The sequence below is a fragment of the Phaseolus vulgaris genome, chromosome 10 (genome assembly GCF_051622355.1).
Source record: "Phaseolus vulgaris cultivar YP4 chromosome 10, ASM5162235v1, whole genome shotgun sequence".
NCBI lineage: Eukaryota > Viridiplantae > Streptophyta > Magnoliopsida > Fabales > Fabaceae > Phaseolus > Phaseolus vulgaris.
The window spans coordinates 37,739,735-37,752,945 of NC_143507.1; the positions used below are offsets into that span (position 1 = coordinate 37,739,735).

Here is a 13,211-nt window from a genome sequence, read left to right on the forward strand (position 1 = left end):
TTCTATTAAAAAAATGTGTTTTGTTATCCAATGTATCACATTATTTCTTAATAACATATTTAATTGTTTTCTTTAGTGAAGAAATTTTAATAACATCCAAGTAATCATCAATTATATATAATTTAGACTTGATTATAAATTAATTTTTTAGTTTTATTTCTAGACAATAGTTATTTGTAGAAATAATTCAAAAAAATTGTTAAATAATTCTAAGTGTGTCATGAAATGTTTCAACGGAAGAATTACTTGAAACAATTTAAGCAAATCTTAAACCTCCACAGCGGGAGATGTTATTATAATTACGAGGCTTGGGAGAAATTTGTCTGGTCTGGTCCCATACTTCACATGTCAAAACCAAAGCATTAAAAGCCTCTTTAACAAGTTTTATTTCATTGTTCAGCAACAATCAAATAATTTGCAGTGTACAAGGCAACGAAGTCATAGAGTTGTTTCTATAAAAATGGTATTATATGAAAAGCGTAATCCGTATAAACATGTTGTGAGAAAATTGTACAATTCAGTGTCCACTGTGTTGAGATGAGATTATGTGGAACTGTGATATTTATTATTAATATTGTTGTTGTAATAATAGCAAATATTAATCTCTCACTCATGTTAACATACAAGAAAAATCATTTAGTTGGGAGCTTCTGGGTTCACCTGACAAATAAAATATACTTCTTAATGCACTTATTAATTAAGAAAAACTGGGTGTCATTCTTTCCACTCCGTAGTATCTGCACACAAAAAAATATCAATGGCCTCCCTAGATTTCTCAATATTCTATTCTAAACTCCAATTCCTCTACCACTTCGAATTTTCCACCAACCAGAGGCAAACGAAGGCCCAAAAATTTGAGACAGCAGAACCCAGTCTTACAAAGGGAAAAACACATTTTTCTTCGGAAAAAGGTCAACTCTCCACCAAATAGTTTCTCCTCTTTTGGGGTGTAATTACTATCATGAATTAATGAAAAACTTACGTATAAGCTTTTGGTGAAGTTGAATATCTTGCAATCAAAATAGAAAGAACAAACAACTTCCTATGTGAGGAAATGTGGCATTGCACAAAATTACTAATACTGGATAACAAAACAGATAAAAACGAATAATTTCTGATGATAAACTTATACACAGTATAGTACTTATTTTTTATAATATCTCTAATTAAAATTACACATGACATGAGTAGTACCTGTATAACAAGGATCGATACTAATTCTTAAGTCGAGACTTCACTTTATTAAGAAAAAACAGCAAAAGTTTCGCAAGTTATATCCAAATTTTAGCCCCAGGGGTTTTCCTCCAGCATCTGAAAGTAACAAACTGCTCCTGCTCAACAACAACAGCGGGATTAAAATGACATTGGGTTTAACTCTCCATTACTGTTTTTGAATCGTAAAGATAGCTTTTGCTCCATGCGTTATGAAATTGCATAAATATTAGAGTAGATTTAGGTTTGCCTTCTTTCATACATTAATAAAACAGTTGAAAGCAGTGGCTATTCAATCTAAAACTTGGTAGAGTGTACTCGTGGGTGTTTACGTCGTGGCAGGAAGTAGTACGACAGAAGGAAGTTAGAATTGAAATAGGATTGTAATACTTTTATTGCATTACAATACTTTTCCGCTTCCGCCTCCTTGCTTTCCGCAAAATTCGCTCAGTTTCTTCCACTTCTTCCTTGGTCAATTCGCCAAATAGGTTCTCTCCTGTTCTCCACGGAAGCGTATGTTAAAAACAGTTATGATTTCTATCAAATAGCAAATAATAGGAGATTTATAAAAAGTTAAATTAAATTTATATATTTCAAATCAATCAATTCACGTCGTGCAATAAATCATTATCATAATAAGTAATAAACTATATAATTTCCATGATGAACATAAGATTTTTAATTAGCCATAAAAAATTGCTAAGTAGAATCATATAGCAGTTGTATTCATAGCTCAATGTAGTATCCAACTCTCGGTAGTATTTGGGAAACAAATATTATACTATTATATTTCTCTTAAACAATTAAGTAATGCTTTCATAGCTCAACTGCATCTACACCTAGAATTCATGCTTTAGACCATGACTTCTTCCTATTATAATAAACAAAAAATCAATACTAAACTATTTTAAAAAGCAAATAAAAAGATGAAAACATATTTTTTTACTAAGATATCATCTAACCAGTATAATTAAAGAAAATAACATCCGAATTTTTAAACAACCTTTTTAAATAGTTGTTGGATGATTGTATAAGATATGCAAGTTGTTAATGTATTATGATACTTAAATGATTTCTTACTTCTAAGGAGGATAAGATAAGATCTCTCTCGTTAAAGCTTTTTCACAGTCTTATTATGTGTTATTATTGTTCTTTATTATAATTGACGTTATGTTTTAATAATTTATTTTATATTTAATTTAAAATTTTATGTACAAGATTATCAAAATAAAACTTCACCTATAATCGAAGGAACACCTATAATCTTATGTGGCTTTTGTCACTGAATAGTATCTATAAATCTACATCTAACTTTTGTTCTTTTCCACAAAGCACACCATATTAAAAACGAAAATCAGGTAGTTCTATCGTAGTTTTTACAGTTTAGTCAACAACCTGGGTTTTCTTTGGCCAAGAAGGAAAATCCTACTTCAGTCTCCTCGTCAGAGTCAATGACAATAACACAGTCTCTACCTCCCTTTATACACTGTCATTCAAACAGTACTTTGCAATTGATAAAGCACATATAAGATTTATAAAACTAATAAAAAGAAATCATTTGCCTGAAAAATGACGTGACAATTGTCACTGTTGAGTGCATCTTATATCACTGTACGTATCATATCGACAACTTATAGAAGGACATGAAATTTCTGATCGGGAAAGGGAACAGTGAATTTCTTTGAGAATACCTTCTCAGTTTCTGGTTCTTTTTTCTTTTGCACCTTCTCAAATGCTTTATCTGAAAAAGTGACTCGTTCCTTTTTTACTGGCTTCCAGTCGCTCCGTTCTACATCTGGAGCTACAGCTGCCTGTATACTCGTCTTGGCCTCACTTTTTCTGAAGTCAAGAAAAATACCTTGTCCTTGGTCACACTTCGTCACAAATGCTTTTGCAAGTGTCAGATATAACCAGTCGTGAATAGAGTCATTCGTTCTTAATTATTAAAATAAATGACTTCACCCGTTCAGCGGGTAAGAATTCAATTAATTAAGCAAAAAATTTATATTGTTGGATTAATGAATATAGAAGGATCAATTGCTGGATCAGTGTTTCTAACTGGAAAAGGAAACTTAATCACACACATGAATTGTGTACATGGATATCTGTGCTCTCTCTTTCTTACAGCGTCATGGTGATTTTCACATATAATTCATTCAGCCAAAAAGCAATGCAGCAGTTTAATCCAGTAAACCCCGTGTTACTCGTCAACTATGAAAGCTAGGCAATAAATAATTGAAACTAATATACCATTTTCATGTAAAATATACTTCGTCTTAAAATTAAATTCAATCTACAGTGGATTAGTCCTCACGTTTGAGAGTGAAAAGTATATGATAAAATTAAGTATATGAAATATAAGTCGTGTCAACGCTTCAAATTTGTTTCATAAAAACTCGCTGGAATTGACAAATAACGTAGAAAAAAATGATTAGGCACTATTAGAAGAGTAAGTGAAGTTACTACATACATAGCAAGAAGCTGTCGCTGTTTCAGTGTCATAATCTGCTTGCTTAAATTCTGCAAGCCAACAATGTATCAGGGGGGGAAACTACGCTTTTCACCGTAGAAAAATAATCAGGATTCAGCAGAGTAATTTTTTCACAACGAAAAAAATTCGAACAAGGTTCATAATCAGCAGAATATGTTAATGGTTCATTAAGAGAGATGAAGAACCTTTGAGGACAAAGACGGCTGCGCCATATCCTTTTGGTTGAAGCTTTTTAGGTTGCAAGAAATTCCCTGCAATATTGCATTTATCATTGCAATAATCAGCAAAATATGTTAATGGTTCATTAAGAGAGAAGAAGAACCTTTGAGGACAAAGATGGCTGCGCCATATCCTTTTGGTTGAAGCTTTTTAGATTGCAAGAAATTCCCTGCAATATTGCATTTATCATTACAATAATCAGCAGAATATGTTAATGGTTCATTAAGAGAGATGAAGAACCTTTGAGGACAAAGACTGCGCCATATCCTTTTGGTTGAAGCTTTTTAGATTGCAAGAAATTCCCTGCAAGTGCTCATTGGCAAGGCATCATTTTTGGACGGCAATTTAGTGACTATAAACAAGAAGAAAAAGAAAGAGAGCTTGGGGGGAGGCATTTTCCTGTAGCGGTGTAAAAATGAGAAGAGGGGTTCTAAGAAATCTTACTTCGTAAAAGTATTTGTACCTAACCTAAGAAGTTTACAAGTTTAATACATCTGCGTGTTTAAATCATTATAAATTGCCATATGGTACGTGCCTGCATTTCCTTGCTGATGTTACAGAGATCATTTTGTACATTTCGCATAGAGGCTTCAATTAGCTGAGGTAACGGAGAAACCGCCAAATATACATCTTGTAGATTCTCTTTCTTTGAAACATGGCTCATTTGTTCGGATAAAGATTTCAAGTTCCCATCAATCATTGCTTTAAGTTCTTCTTGTCCTTTAGTCTGATTTAAAACCGGACTATTGATCAGTCTACTGAACTTCGATATCCATTGATGTTAGTGAAACCATGCAATTCAAGGTACGAATAAGGCTATTACCACTAACTGAAATGAGTTATCCTGAGCAATCAACTTCTGCCTTATGCATTCCACTGAATGGAAAGTAAGGAGTTAAAATTGTACAGTGTGTTACAAAAGTAATTTACGTAATAAACCGAGCCAGAGAAAATGAACATTTCACACTCTTATTTTTCTCTCACTTTTACTTTACAATTCCACTTAATAATAAAATATTATGTTTAACTAATAAAAATAAATATAAATAAAATTTTGAAATAAAATAATAATATATCCAGTTCTTAAATGAAAATGTAATTAATAAAAATAAATATAAATAAAATTTTGAAATAAAATAATAATATATCTAATTGTTAAATGAAGTGGAAAAAATGGTGGTGTCAAGCTATCATTGTTTCAAAATGAGTGCAAACTTTCATATCTGATAAAAGTCCAGACTGAGCAAGCTGGGATCAAACACTCAAGGTACAAAAAATGTGCTAGAAATCAGAGTTCTTAGTATACAAAACGAGAATTCCTTCTGTTGATCCGTGTTTCAAAGAATATACAATGATGGGAAAATGCAACTTAAGCAGAGAATCAAAGGAGAGCCATACAAAATTTTAGTAGAACGTTCCTAGATTGGAATAAACACAACTCCCAAAAACTTCTTTTAGAATATTGTCAGTAGTTAAAATGAGTTACTTACCCTCCAAAATAATTTCCTTTGTTCCTTTGTGTACTTGCATAACGTCACTTTGAACAGAATCCAAGATCATTCCAAATCTGTTCAATGAAGTTTCCATTATGCCTATCCGGTGTTCAAGTCCTTCACTTAACTGACCTGCTATATCAAACAATGGATTTATTATCTTGAGTAAAGTAATATGCGAGCGTAAAAGGACTCTAACTTAATTCATTTTCTGCCTTTGTATCATGAAACTCGGACTACTCTTAGATATGTCTAACTTGGATGCCAAAAATATAAGCTAGAAAAATAAAAACCCATATTTTTCATTAAATACTCTTACCTTTGTGATCTGCAGAATTCCATTTGAGCATCAGATTGGACGAAGATCTCGAGTTAGGGGGTTGACTCTCTTCCCGTGAATATGTAAGTCGGGGCAAGCTAGAAAGCCTCCTCAAAGAGTTCTCTTGTTCTTGAGAACCAACTCTCTAAAGTACATTAAGAATATAATAAACATTGAAATAGAATCTTCAATCGCTTGTAATTACGTCCTAAAGTCTAAAAACAAAATATATTCGGCTTATTTGCGACATTTCATAATTGGGTGAAGGATATTTGAAGACGTTCTCTATTTACCATGAAAACTTTCGGTTAATAACTAGTATTATGCAATTCTTTGGGTGCTTTTAGCATTCTCTTCAATCACGATTGAAGTTTCAGTCTATTAACTTATACTGAAATTAATAGACTGAAACTATTAATTTCAATGCAAATTTTTATTACATAGATTTGTCAAGCTGAAATTCCAATCATAATTGAATACAACACAAAAAATACTCATGGAATTGCATTTTAAATTTTGTCGTAAATTTAACACAAGCTAGTGACAAATATAATTGATAAAAGTAAGGATATCCATGGAATAGATTCACTCTGTGTATCCTAAGTAGCACATGAACTAATTGACAGCAATATTAGCTTTTTTTTAGGCATAACATGCTTTGATTCCACTTGTTTGACATAGGATTTTTGTGAAGCCACGAACAATTTATAAAAGAGGTACAATCACGCTTATTTTTAACTCGAGCAATAATTACAATTATTTCCACCTCAGATTAACTTATAAATTATAATTATAATCAATTCTAATCAATATCAGTTTACAAGAATTGTTTCGAAGAAAATTGCTAATAAAATCAAGAGTATCAGTATAACTGCGTCGGTTTACAAGATCTAACCGGGTCATTAGTTGTGACGGCCTCGTCGAGAGAATTTTGAGAGAAATGAGACAGCAATCCGTGCTGAGATGAAAGTCCCTGAGAAAACGATTGCTGTGATGGTTGCGTGCGATGCTGAGAGTGAGAAACTTGCAATCCACTCGAAATGTTGTTCGCTTTCCTTCATACAGAAAAGGCGATAGAAAAACAATAGACGTCAACATCAACAGTTCAACACGACTATTTGAATTGAAATGCGTCATATGTGTTGTGATATACAAATCATTTTAAGTTAGTTTCCAGATTCGTTAATCCGTAAGATCCAAACAGAGCGTGCCGCAGAAAACACGAAGTTCATGAATAAACTTTAAATGTAGAACTAAAACTTCTTCTCTTGGAGCAAACGAATCAAATGAGCGTTCTAAGAGAAGCAAAGCACTGAATTAAACGAATTGTAATTGAAATGTGTGAATCAGTGCGAGAGGAGTGACCTTGAATGAAGAAGAGGAGGAGGAAAGACGGAGATGGAGGAGATATCGCAGGCTTTGTTGATCTTCATTTTCGTTTCGGATCGGATATGAAACGGCTTCTAGTTCATCGTCGTCGGAATGTGCATAAACGGCACGCGTTTGGAGTTTGCGAGAGAGCAAGAGAAATAAGATGGAAACTGGAGGATTGCAAATAAAGGCGGGAATATGGGATTTGAAGACCGGAGAGACCGTTGGTTGAATTTGGTTTGGGGTCGTATTTATAGTAATGGAATAAGTTTTATGGAAACGGGCCGGGTCGTGGGCCATTCTTCTTTCAAAGGGCTTCTTCTTCCTGCACCCCTACGTTTTGCTTCCTGCACCCCCACAATTTTGTAAATCCCAAAACTGACCTTCACCTTTAATTTAAAAAAACTAGAGTTTTTAGATTATCGGATATTGGGATCCAGGAGTTTGCTAGAGATTCATCAATCCGGAAGTGATTCATGTTTTTTTTTCAAATAAATGGGTGTTTCGAAAGCAACTTGTTGATTTCTGAATTGCTGAATCCGAAAGTCTAATTTTTGTTACGGATTGATGTATCCGAAAGATTACCGGATTCACCAGTCCAGAAGATTACCGGATTCACCAATCCAGAAGATATATGAATTTCCCAATCCAAAATGCAAAAAAATAAATACAGATTTCTTATTCTGTAAAATTACCGAATTGTATTGTCCAAAAAAAAAAATAGTGTGGGTTTTACGTGTATTTTGGAATTTTTAAAAAATAACAAGGATATTTTTGTCTTTGCATTACATTATGGGGGTACAGGAAGAAACTGTCCTTTCAAAGTAGGCAATGGTGATATCTTCGTGCACCTCCATGCATTTCTTTCTTTCTGCATCCTCATATTTAAAAAAATATCCAAATCATTTTATATTTTTCATTATATTTTTTATTTCAGTGAAATTCATAATTTTTTTAATTATAGATTTTAAAATTTAAAATTTATGATTTTTTATTATAGATTCTATAATCCAAAATAAAATGTATCATAATACAACAAAATTATATTCCAAAGTATACTATCAAGATTGTAAAATTCAAAGTAAAAATTTATATTTTAAATTATATAATTCAAAATATAAATTTATATTATAAATTATACAATTCAAAATATAAATTTATATTTCAAAATTATAGATTTTAAAGTAAATATTTTTAGGATTTTTAAAAATAAGAAGGTAGTGGGAGAAATCGTTTGGAAGAACTTCACAATTATATATCCTAATTTTAAATGAGAAAAAGAAAATAGAAAAAAAATATAAATAATTAATATTTGTTAAGAATTTAAGATAAGGTGAAAGTTCATACTAAATACTAAGTGGTGAATAACATTTGATCTCAAGTATGTTAAAATAATACTGTTTCAGATATGTAAGTTAAAGAATAAATAAATTTTGATGTATTAAAAAAAAAATATATAAACTATTACTAACTTCAACTCTTAAATCATATAAAACAAATTCATTCTAAAACATAAATGATGTAGTGACGTTTTCTGTTAGATGCTTGTGAGGAAGAAAATGATAGTGTGGCCTGCTACGTACCTTCCTCTCGTCATATTCCCTCGCATATTCTGTCACACCTTCTGGAACATAAGTTGCAATTCCATGTAAATAATTAAACTCTACCTATCAATCAATGCACATGGCAGTGTCTTTACTGTTTATTTTTATGCTTTACCTTTTATTTCCTTCATCTATAAAAAGTCATACTTTGTCGGTTATTACAGATGAAAAAAAAATTATTATATAAGAAAAATTGTAATTTAATAATAATATAATGATATTTTCAAAATAGACTAAGCATTTTAATGTAAGCATTATAAGGACCAAGTTTGCAATGAGTGATTCTAGATTAAATTATTTTCCTTCACTAATCTCGTGTTGGTGTGACAAAATGTCCATTAATTAAAATAATAATTATAGTTATGCAAATAAAATTAGTATTAATCCGTGAGTTAAACAAAGTTCGGTGGCAAAAAAGAAAAATAAAGTTTTTTTTTGGGAAATTTACCTAAACCGTCATTTTATTCTCTAAAAATATACGACGTTGTGTTAAAATATGAAATTAATAATTTTATATCCAGTAATTTATTATTGTTTTATCTTGAAATATATATTATAACTCAAACTCGCAATTTAAAAAAATGAAGTAATGTGATTAATAGATTGTAATTTCACGGATATTTTTTAAACTTTAAATAAATGATTATTTACTTTAAGAAAAAAATATTCAACGACTTGTTGTTCTCTGACTCACATCACATGTCCTTTTCATTTGCCTGTTCTGTCATTCTGTGTAGACTTTTATGACCATTTTTTAGCTAAGCATGCATCAAATTTAATAAGGGTGGGGCATTCCGTTACAAGGGAAAATAAATTCTCCCATATTTTTCAGCAATAACCTATTCTTAGAAGAAAAAAAATGGCAAAATTTTAACAAATGAGCTTGTGGCACCATTAGTTATTAGAATAAATATGCTGACTTGAGAATTCCATTTTTAGAAATTTTAATTCAGAGTATAAAATAATATTATTAGTTCAGAAAATTAATTACAACTTGGTTTTCATAGATGTGGATCTCGGACCTATGAATGGAGATACTCCCAAAACTCACAAAGAAAAAAAGAAGGAAGTGAGTTAGACAAAAAAAGAAGAAACTTGGACAAAAAAAGAAGTAACTTGGACGAACAAAACATGGATCTTTCGATTCATTTGGCTCTCAAACTCAATTACTTATCGAAAATTCTTCAATCCACTAGGGGTACCTTCACGAAAGAATGTAGGACAAATATTTGAATCAAATTTTTAGATGTGAGTAGTATTGGGGGATGTTGGAAACCCATTCAAAATTCAGTTTTTGAAAAAGTTAAATCCTCAACTATAAATAATATTATTGAATCCTGAAAATAAGATTTTTATAAAAATAAGATAATTTTTGTCTTTTATTATTTGTAAAATTAAAAAAATAACGTATTATGAATAAATTGTGTCAATCTAACACAATTTTAGTTTAAAATAATTAAACGAATACGACTTATTCAATTTTAAAAGATAATCTTATATTGATCACTAGGACAAAATACTAAATTAATTTCTGATAATCGAATTCTAATCAAAGAGTAAACAAATCTATCATAATAAAATGACAGAAGTTTATTTTCATATTTTTGTTTAAAGGAATTTATTAAAAGATTCAAATATCCGTGTGAAAGTTGCATCATGCATGTATTAATTTTCTTATAATAATGTTGGATCTTCTAAAATAGTAAAATGAATAAAACTACCATTAAGCTTTTAGAAAATGTAAATATATTGTGTACGTCCTTGTTTTTAATCTATACATATTTTATGTTCTACTAGTATGTGACATTTCATGTATACATATTTGTTTCTTTCAATTTTAAGTTATCTAAAATGAGGATGTGATGTATCTGGTCCAAGTGGAGGAGAATGGATGACATTAATTAGGTTGCACACATTTGGCTACAAAAGACAAAACATGCATTCAGATTCTTCCAATCACTAAGAAAAACATTTAATTATGAAGGGAACATATGTGAAAAATAATTGTTAGTGTGTCTCGAAGAAGTTTATATTTAAGATTATTTTATCTTATAAAATAAGCACGTATATATATGTAGATGTCAGGAAGAAAATACGAAAATATATCCTTGATTAGTCATTTTCAACTTAAATTATTTCAATAAATTTCTTTAATATAGTTTTATATATTTAATAAACTATAATAAAAATATTATGTAACATTATTTGGTTATAAATTTATACGAAAAATATAAAGAAGAAAAAATGATAAACCATAACTATAAGGGCAATAGAATCACTATTAATTTAGAAAAGTGTGAATCTTATTTTGGAAGATGATCAAATGTAGCTACTATCTCCAAGTCTTCCAACTTCTTGGATTCTTTTGAATCCATAAGAAATTTTGATTGTATTTTCAACTCAAAATATTAAGACAATGTGTGATTTATATATATATATATATATATATATATATATATTTTCTTCATCTCACTTATTTCCACTTAAGATTCTATATTTCATTTTAATTCCTCACACCAAGCTTTGAACCGGGTTTTGAGGTATTGTACATTTTTTGCTTTGACAAACAATTCAATTTTTGCAATTGAATCTTCACGATGCATACTTGGGTAGGAACTTGAATACTTTTCCAACATATGTTGGACATCGGCATCATTTTGTATTTATAATGTGTCATATACAGGTTTTTGATTCATTACTCTAATTTGACGTCAATATAACTTTATTTTTGTAACTTGTTTTTAGTCTTTATATTGTAATATTTCATTGATATGTTGTGAAATAGTTAATTAAAAGAACAATTATGTGGGATTAACATTCTTCTAGGCTCTGTTTGTTTCAAGGGTTCCACTATTGAAGAAGAAAAATATGAATGAATATCTATGGTTCGGGTCAAGGGATGCGCAGGGAAGGGGAGAGAGTGAATCCGCGTGAATAGTGATTTCTCCCCCCTTCTCAGATGCAAAGATTGGAGGGGAAAGACAGATAGGATGGGGACGTTTTCTCGTTTTGCCTTATTTTTTGCTTGGCCATTCATGCACTAATATATATAATAATACATTTTATTTCTATTATTTTTTTATCACATTGTTTGATATTTCATACTTTGTTTTATATATTTTCTTCTTTATAAATAAATTTGTTGTACAATTCACTCTACATATAACATTTTTCATTAAAAAATATCTTTTAATATATCTACATGGTTATGTATCTACACACAATCCAATTCAATGAATAAAACAAACTTTCAAAATGTATAAATAAATATAAAATATAATGGTAAATTTGTATATGCTTAGATAATATTTTTATTTTTTACTATTCTTTTCATGTTTCAACAATATTAAGTAACTAATTTTTTTTTTAAAAATAATTATTTAACTTAACTTTACCAAAATATTTTTTTTAATTAACTCAAATCTACACGTAAATACCCTATATTTCATTATTTAGATATATTTATATACAAAATTAAATTTGTAAACTTATATTTTACATACTTTTAAAAACATTTGAAAAGTCTTTCATAATTATCACATCTTTAACAAATTTCAATAAACTTTTCTCACGTATTATCTTTAACATACTTAATTCAAACAGATTCCCTTTCTTTCTATTGTGTTAATTTAAGATGCTTAGTTGGATAAATCTCCCATATTATATTATTAATTAAATTTAATCAATTGAGTTTGATTCCTAGAAGAGCTGGAAACCTCCCTCAAAATTTAACTCCCAGTAAATAAAATAATTCTAAATGAATTTTTTGACAAGTAAAATAGAGTTGGAATTTGGTGTTTCATTATCGTGTGGCAACATGCTTAGTAATAAGACAAAATTTGCATTGTTATTTTTCTGGCATTATTTGATACTGTACGGCAAAATTGTGACATGCAAAAATATGTCTCCCTAAGTCCTAGTTTTGACAGCCATGTCTGAGAGTTATTGATTCATAAATCAACATTTGGCCCAATCCCAATAAAAAGTATTGGGGAAAAGTTTCTTTAACACTACACTAAAAAACATACATTTAGCAACTGTTTATAATAACATAATAATATAATAATATTTTGGATTACAAAATTAAACAAAAATAAATAAAATATTAATTTATTAATATATCAAATGTTTGTTTTACTGTTCATATGTTAATATATCAAAATCTATGCAAAGCGTCTGACCAGTTCACAACTTCCACGTTTTTAACAACTTCGTAAAGTACAAAATCAAAGTCTTTGGATGACCACAAATTGCAGAAACCGCGTAACGAAGATTTTTTTTTACCAAAATAACCATGCCAAGTCTTCAATGTACTTCGTGAATACTTTAAATTTTTATAAATAAATTAAAAAAATCAATTTTTCTTTCGTTGTCATTAATGATATTACACTTACTTGTTATACGTACACCTTCACATTAATAATGACGTATATATAAAAACCTACTAAGATTTTTTTTCAAAAATATTTTTTTAGTTCTTAAAGTTCAATTAAATTTTCCTT

The 13,211-nt window shown here is 29.7% G+C and overlaps 1 protein-coding gene across 6 annotated transcripts; it reads right to left on the minus strand.

Annotated features, from left to right (window-relative positions):
• Positions 1-1,049: 1,049 nt before the first annotated feature.
• On the minus strand, positions 1,050-7,331 carry PRD3 (putative recombination initiation defects 3). Of its 6 annotated transcripts, none has more exons than XM_090296004.1 (14): positions 7,100-7,331; positions 6,630-6,789; positions 5,735-5,879; positions 5,413-5,547; positions 4,746-4,798; positions 4,458-4,649; positions 4,163-4,225; positions 4,026-4,091; positions 3,889-3,954; positions 3,683-3,732; positions 2,904-3,051; positions 2,608-2,698; positions 1,545-1,708; positions 1,050-1,331 (listed from the first exon to the last, which is right to left on the minus strand). In XM_090296004.1, exons 1-13 carry the CDS (start codon positions 7,165-7,167, stop codon positions 1,605-1,607), a joined length of 1,341 nt encoding a protein of 446 aa, XP_090152130.1. In that variant the 5' UTR covers positions 7,168-7,331; the 3' UTR covers positions 1,050-1,331; positions 1,545-1,604. The 6 variants fall into 6 exon arrangements, with proteins under 6 accessions (XP_090152130.1, XP_068479626.2, XP_090152128.1 ...); XM_068623525.2 differs by having other exon boundaries at positions 1,097-1,331; positions 1,475-1,708; XM_090296002.1 differs by having other exon boundaries at positions 1,097-1,331; positions 1,475-1,708; positions 5,413-5,550; positions 7,100-7,300.
• Between the last annotated feature and the right edge of the window lie 5,880 nt (positions 7,332-13,211).

Bases quoted from the DNA above. Each gene is read 5' to 3' on its own strand.
- PRD3 (XM_090296002.1), bottom strand. From the start codon at position 7,167: ATGAAGATCAACAAAGCCTGCGATATCTCCTCCATCTCCGTCTTTCCT. The intron at 6,790-7,099 runs GTCACTCCTCTC...TTCTGTATGAAG, and splicing joins CCTCCTCTTCTTCATTCAAG to GAAAGCGAACAACATTTCGA. The intron at 4,650-4,745 runs GTAATAGCCTTA...GTTTTAAATCAG, and splicing joins ATAACTCATTTCAGTTAGTG to ACTAAAGGACAAGAAGAACT.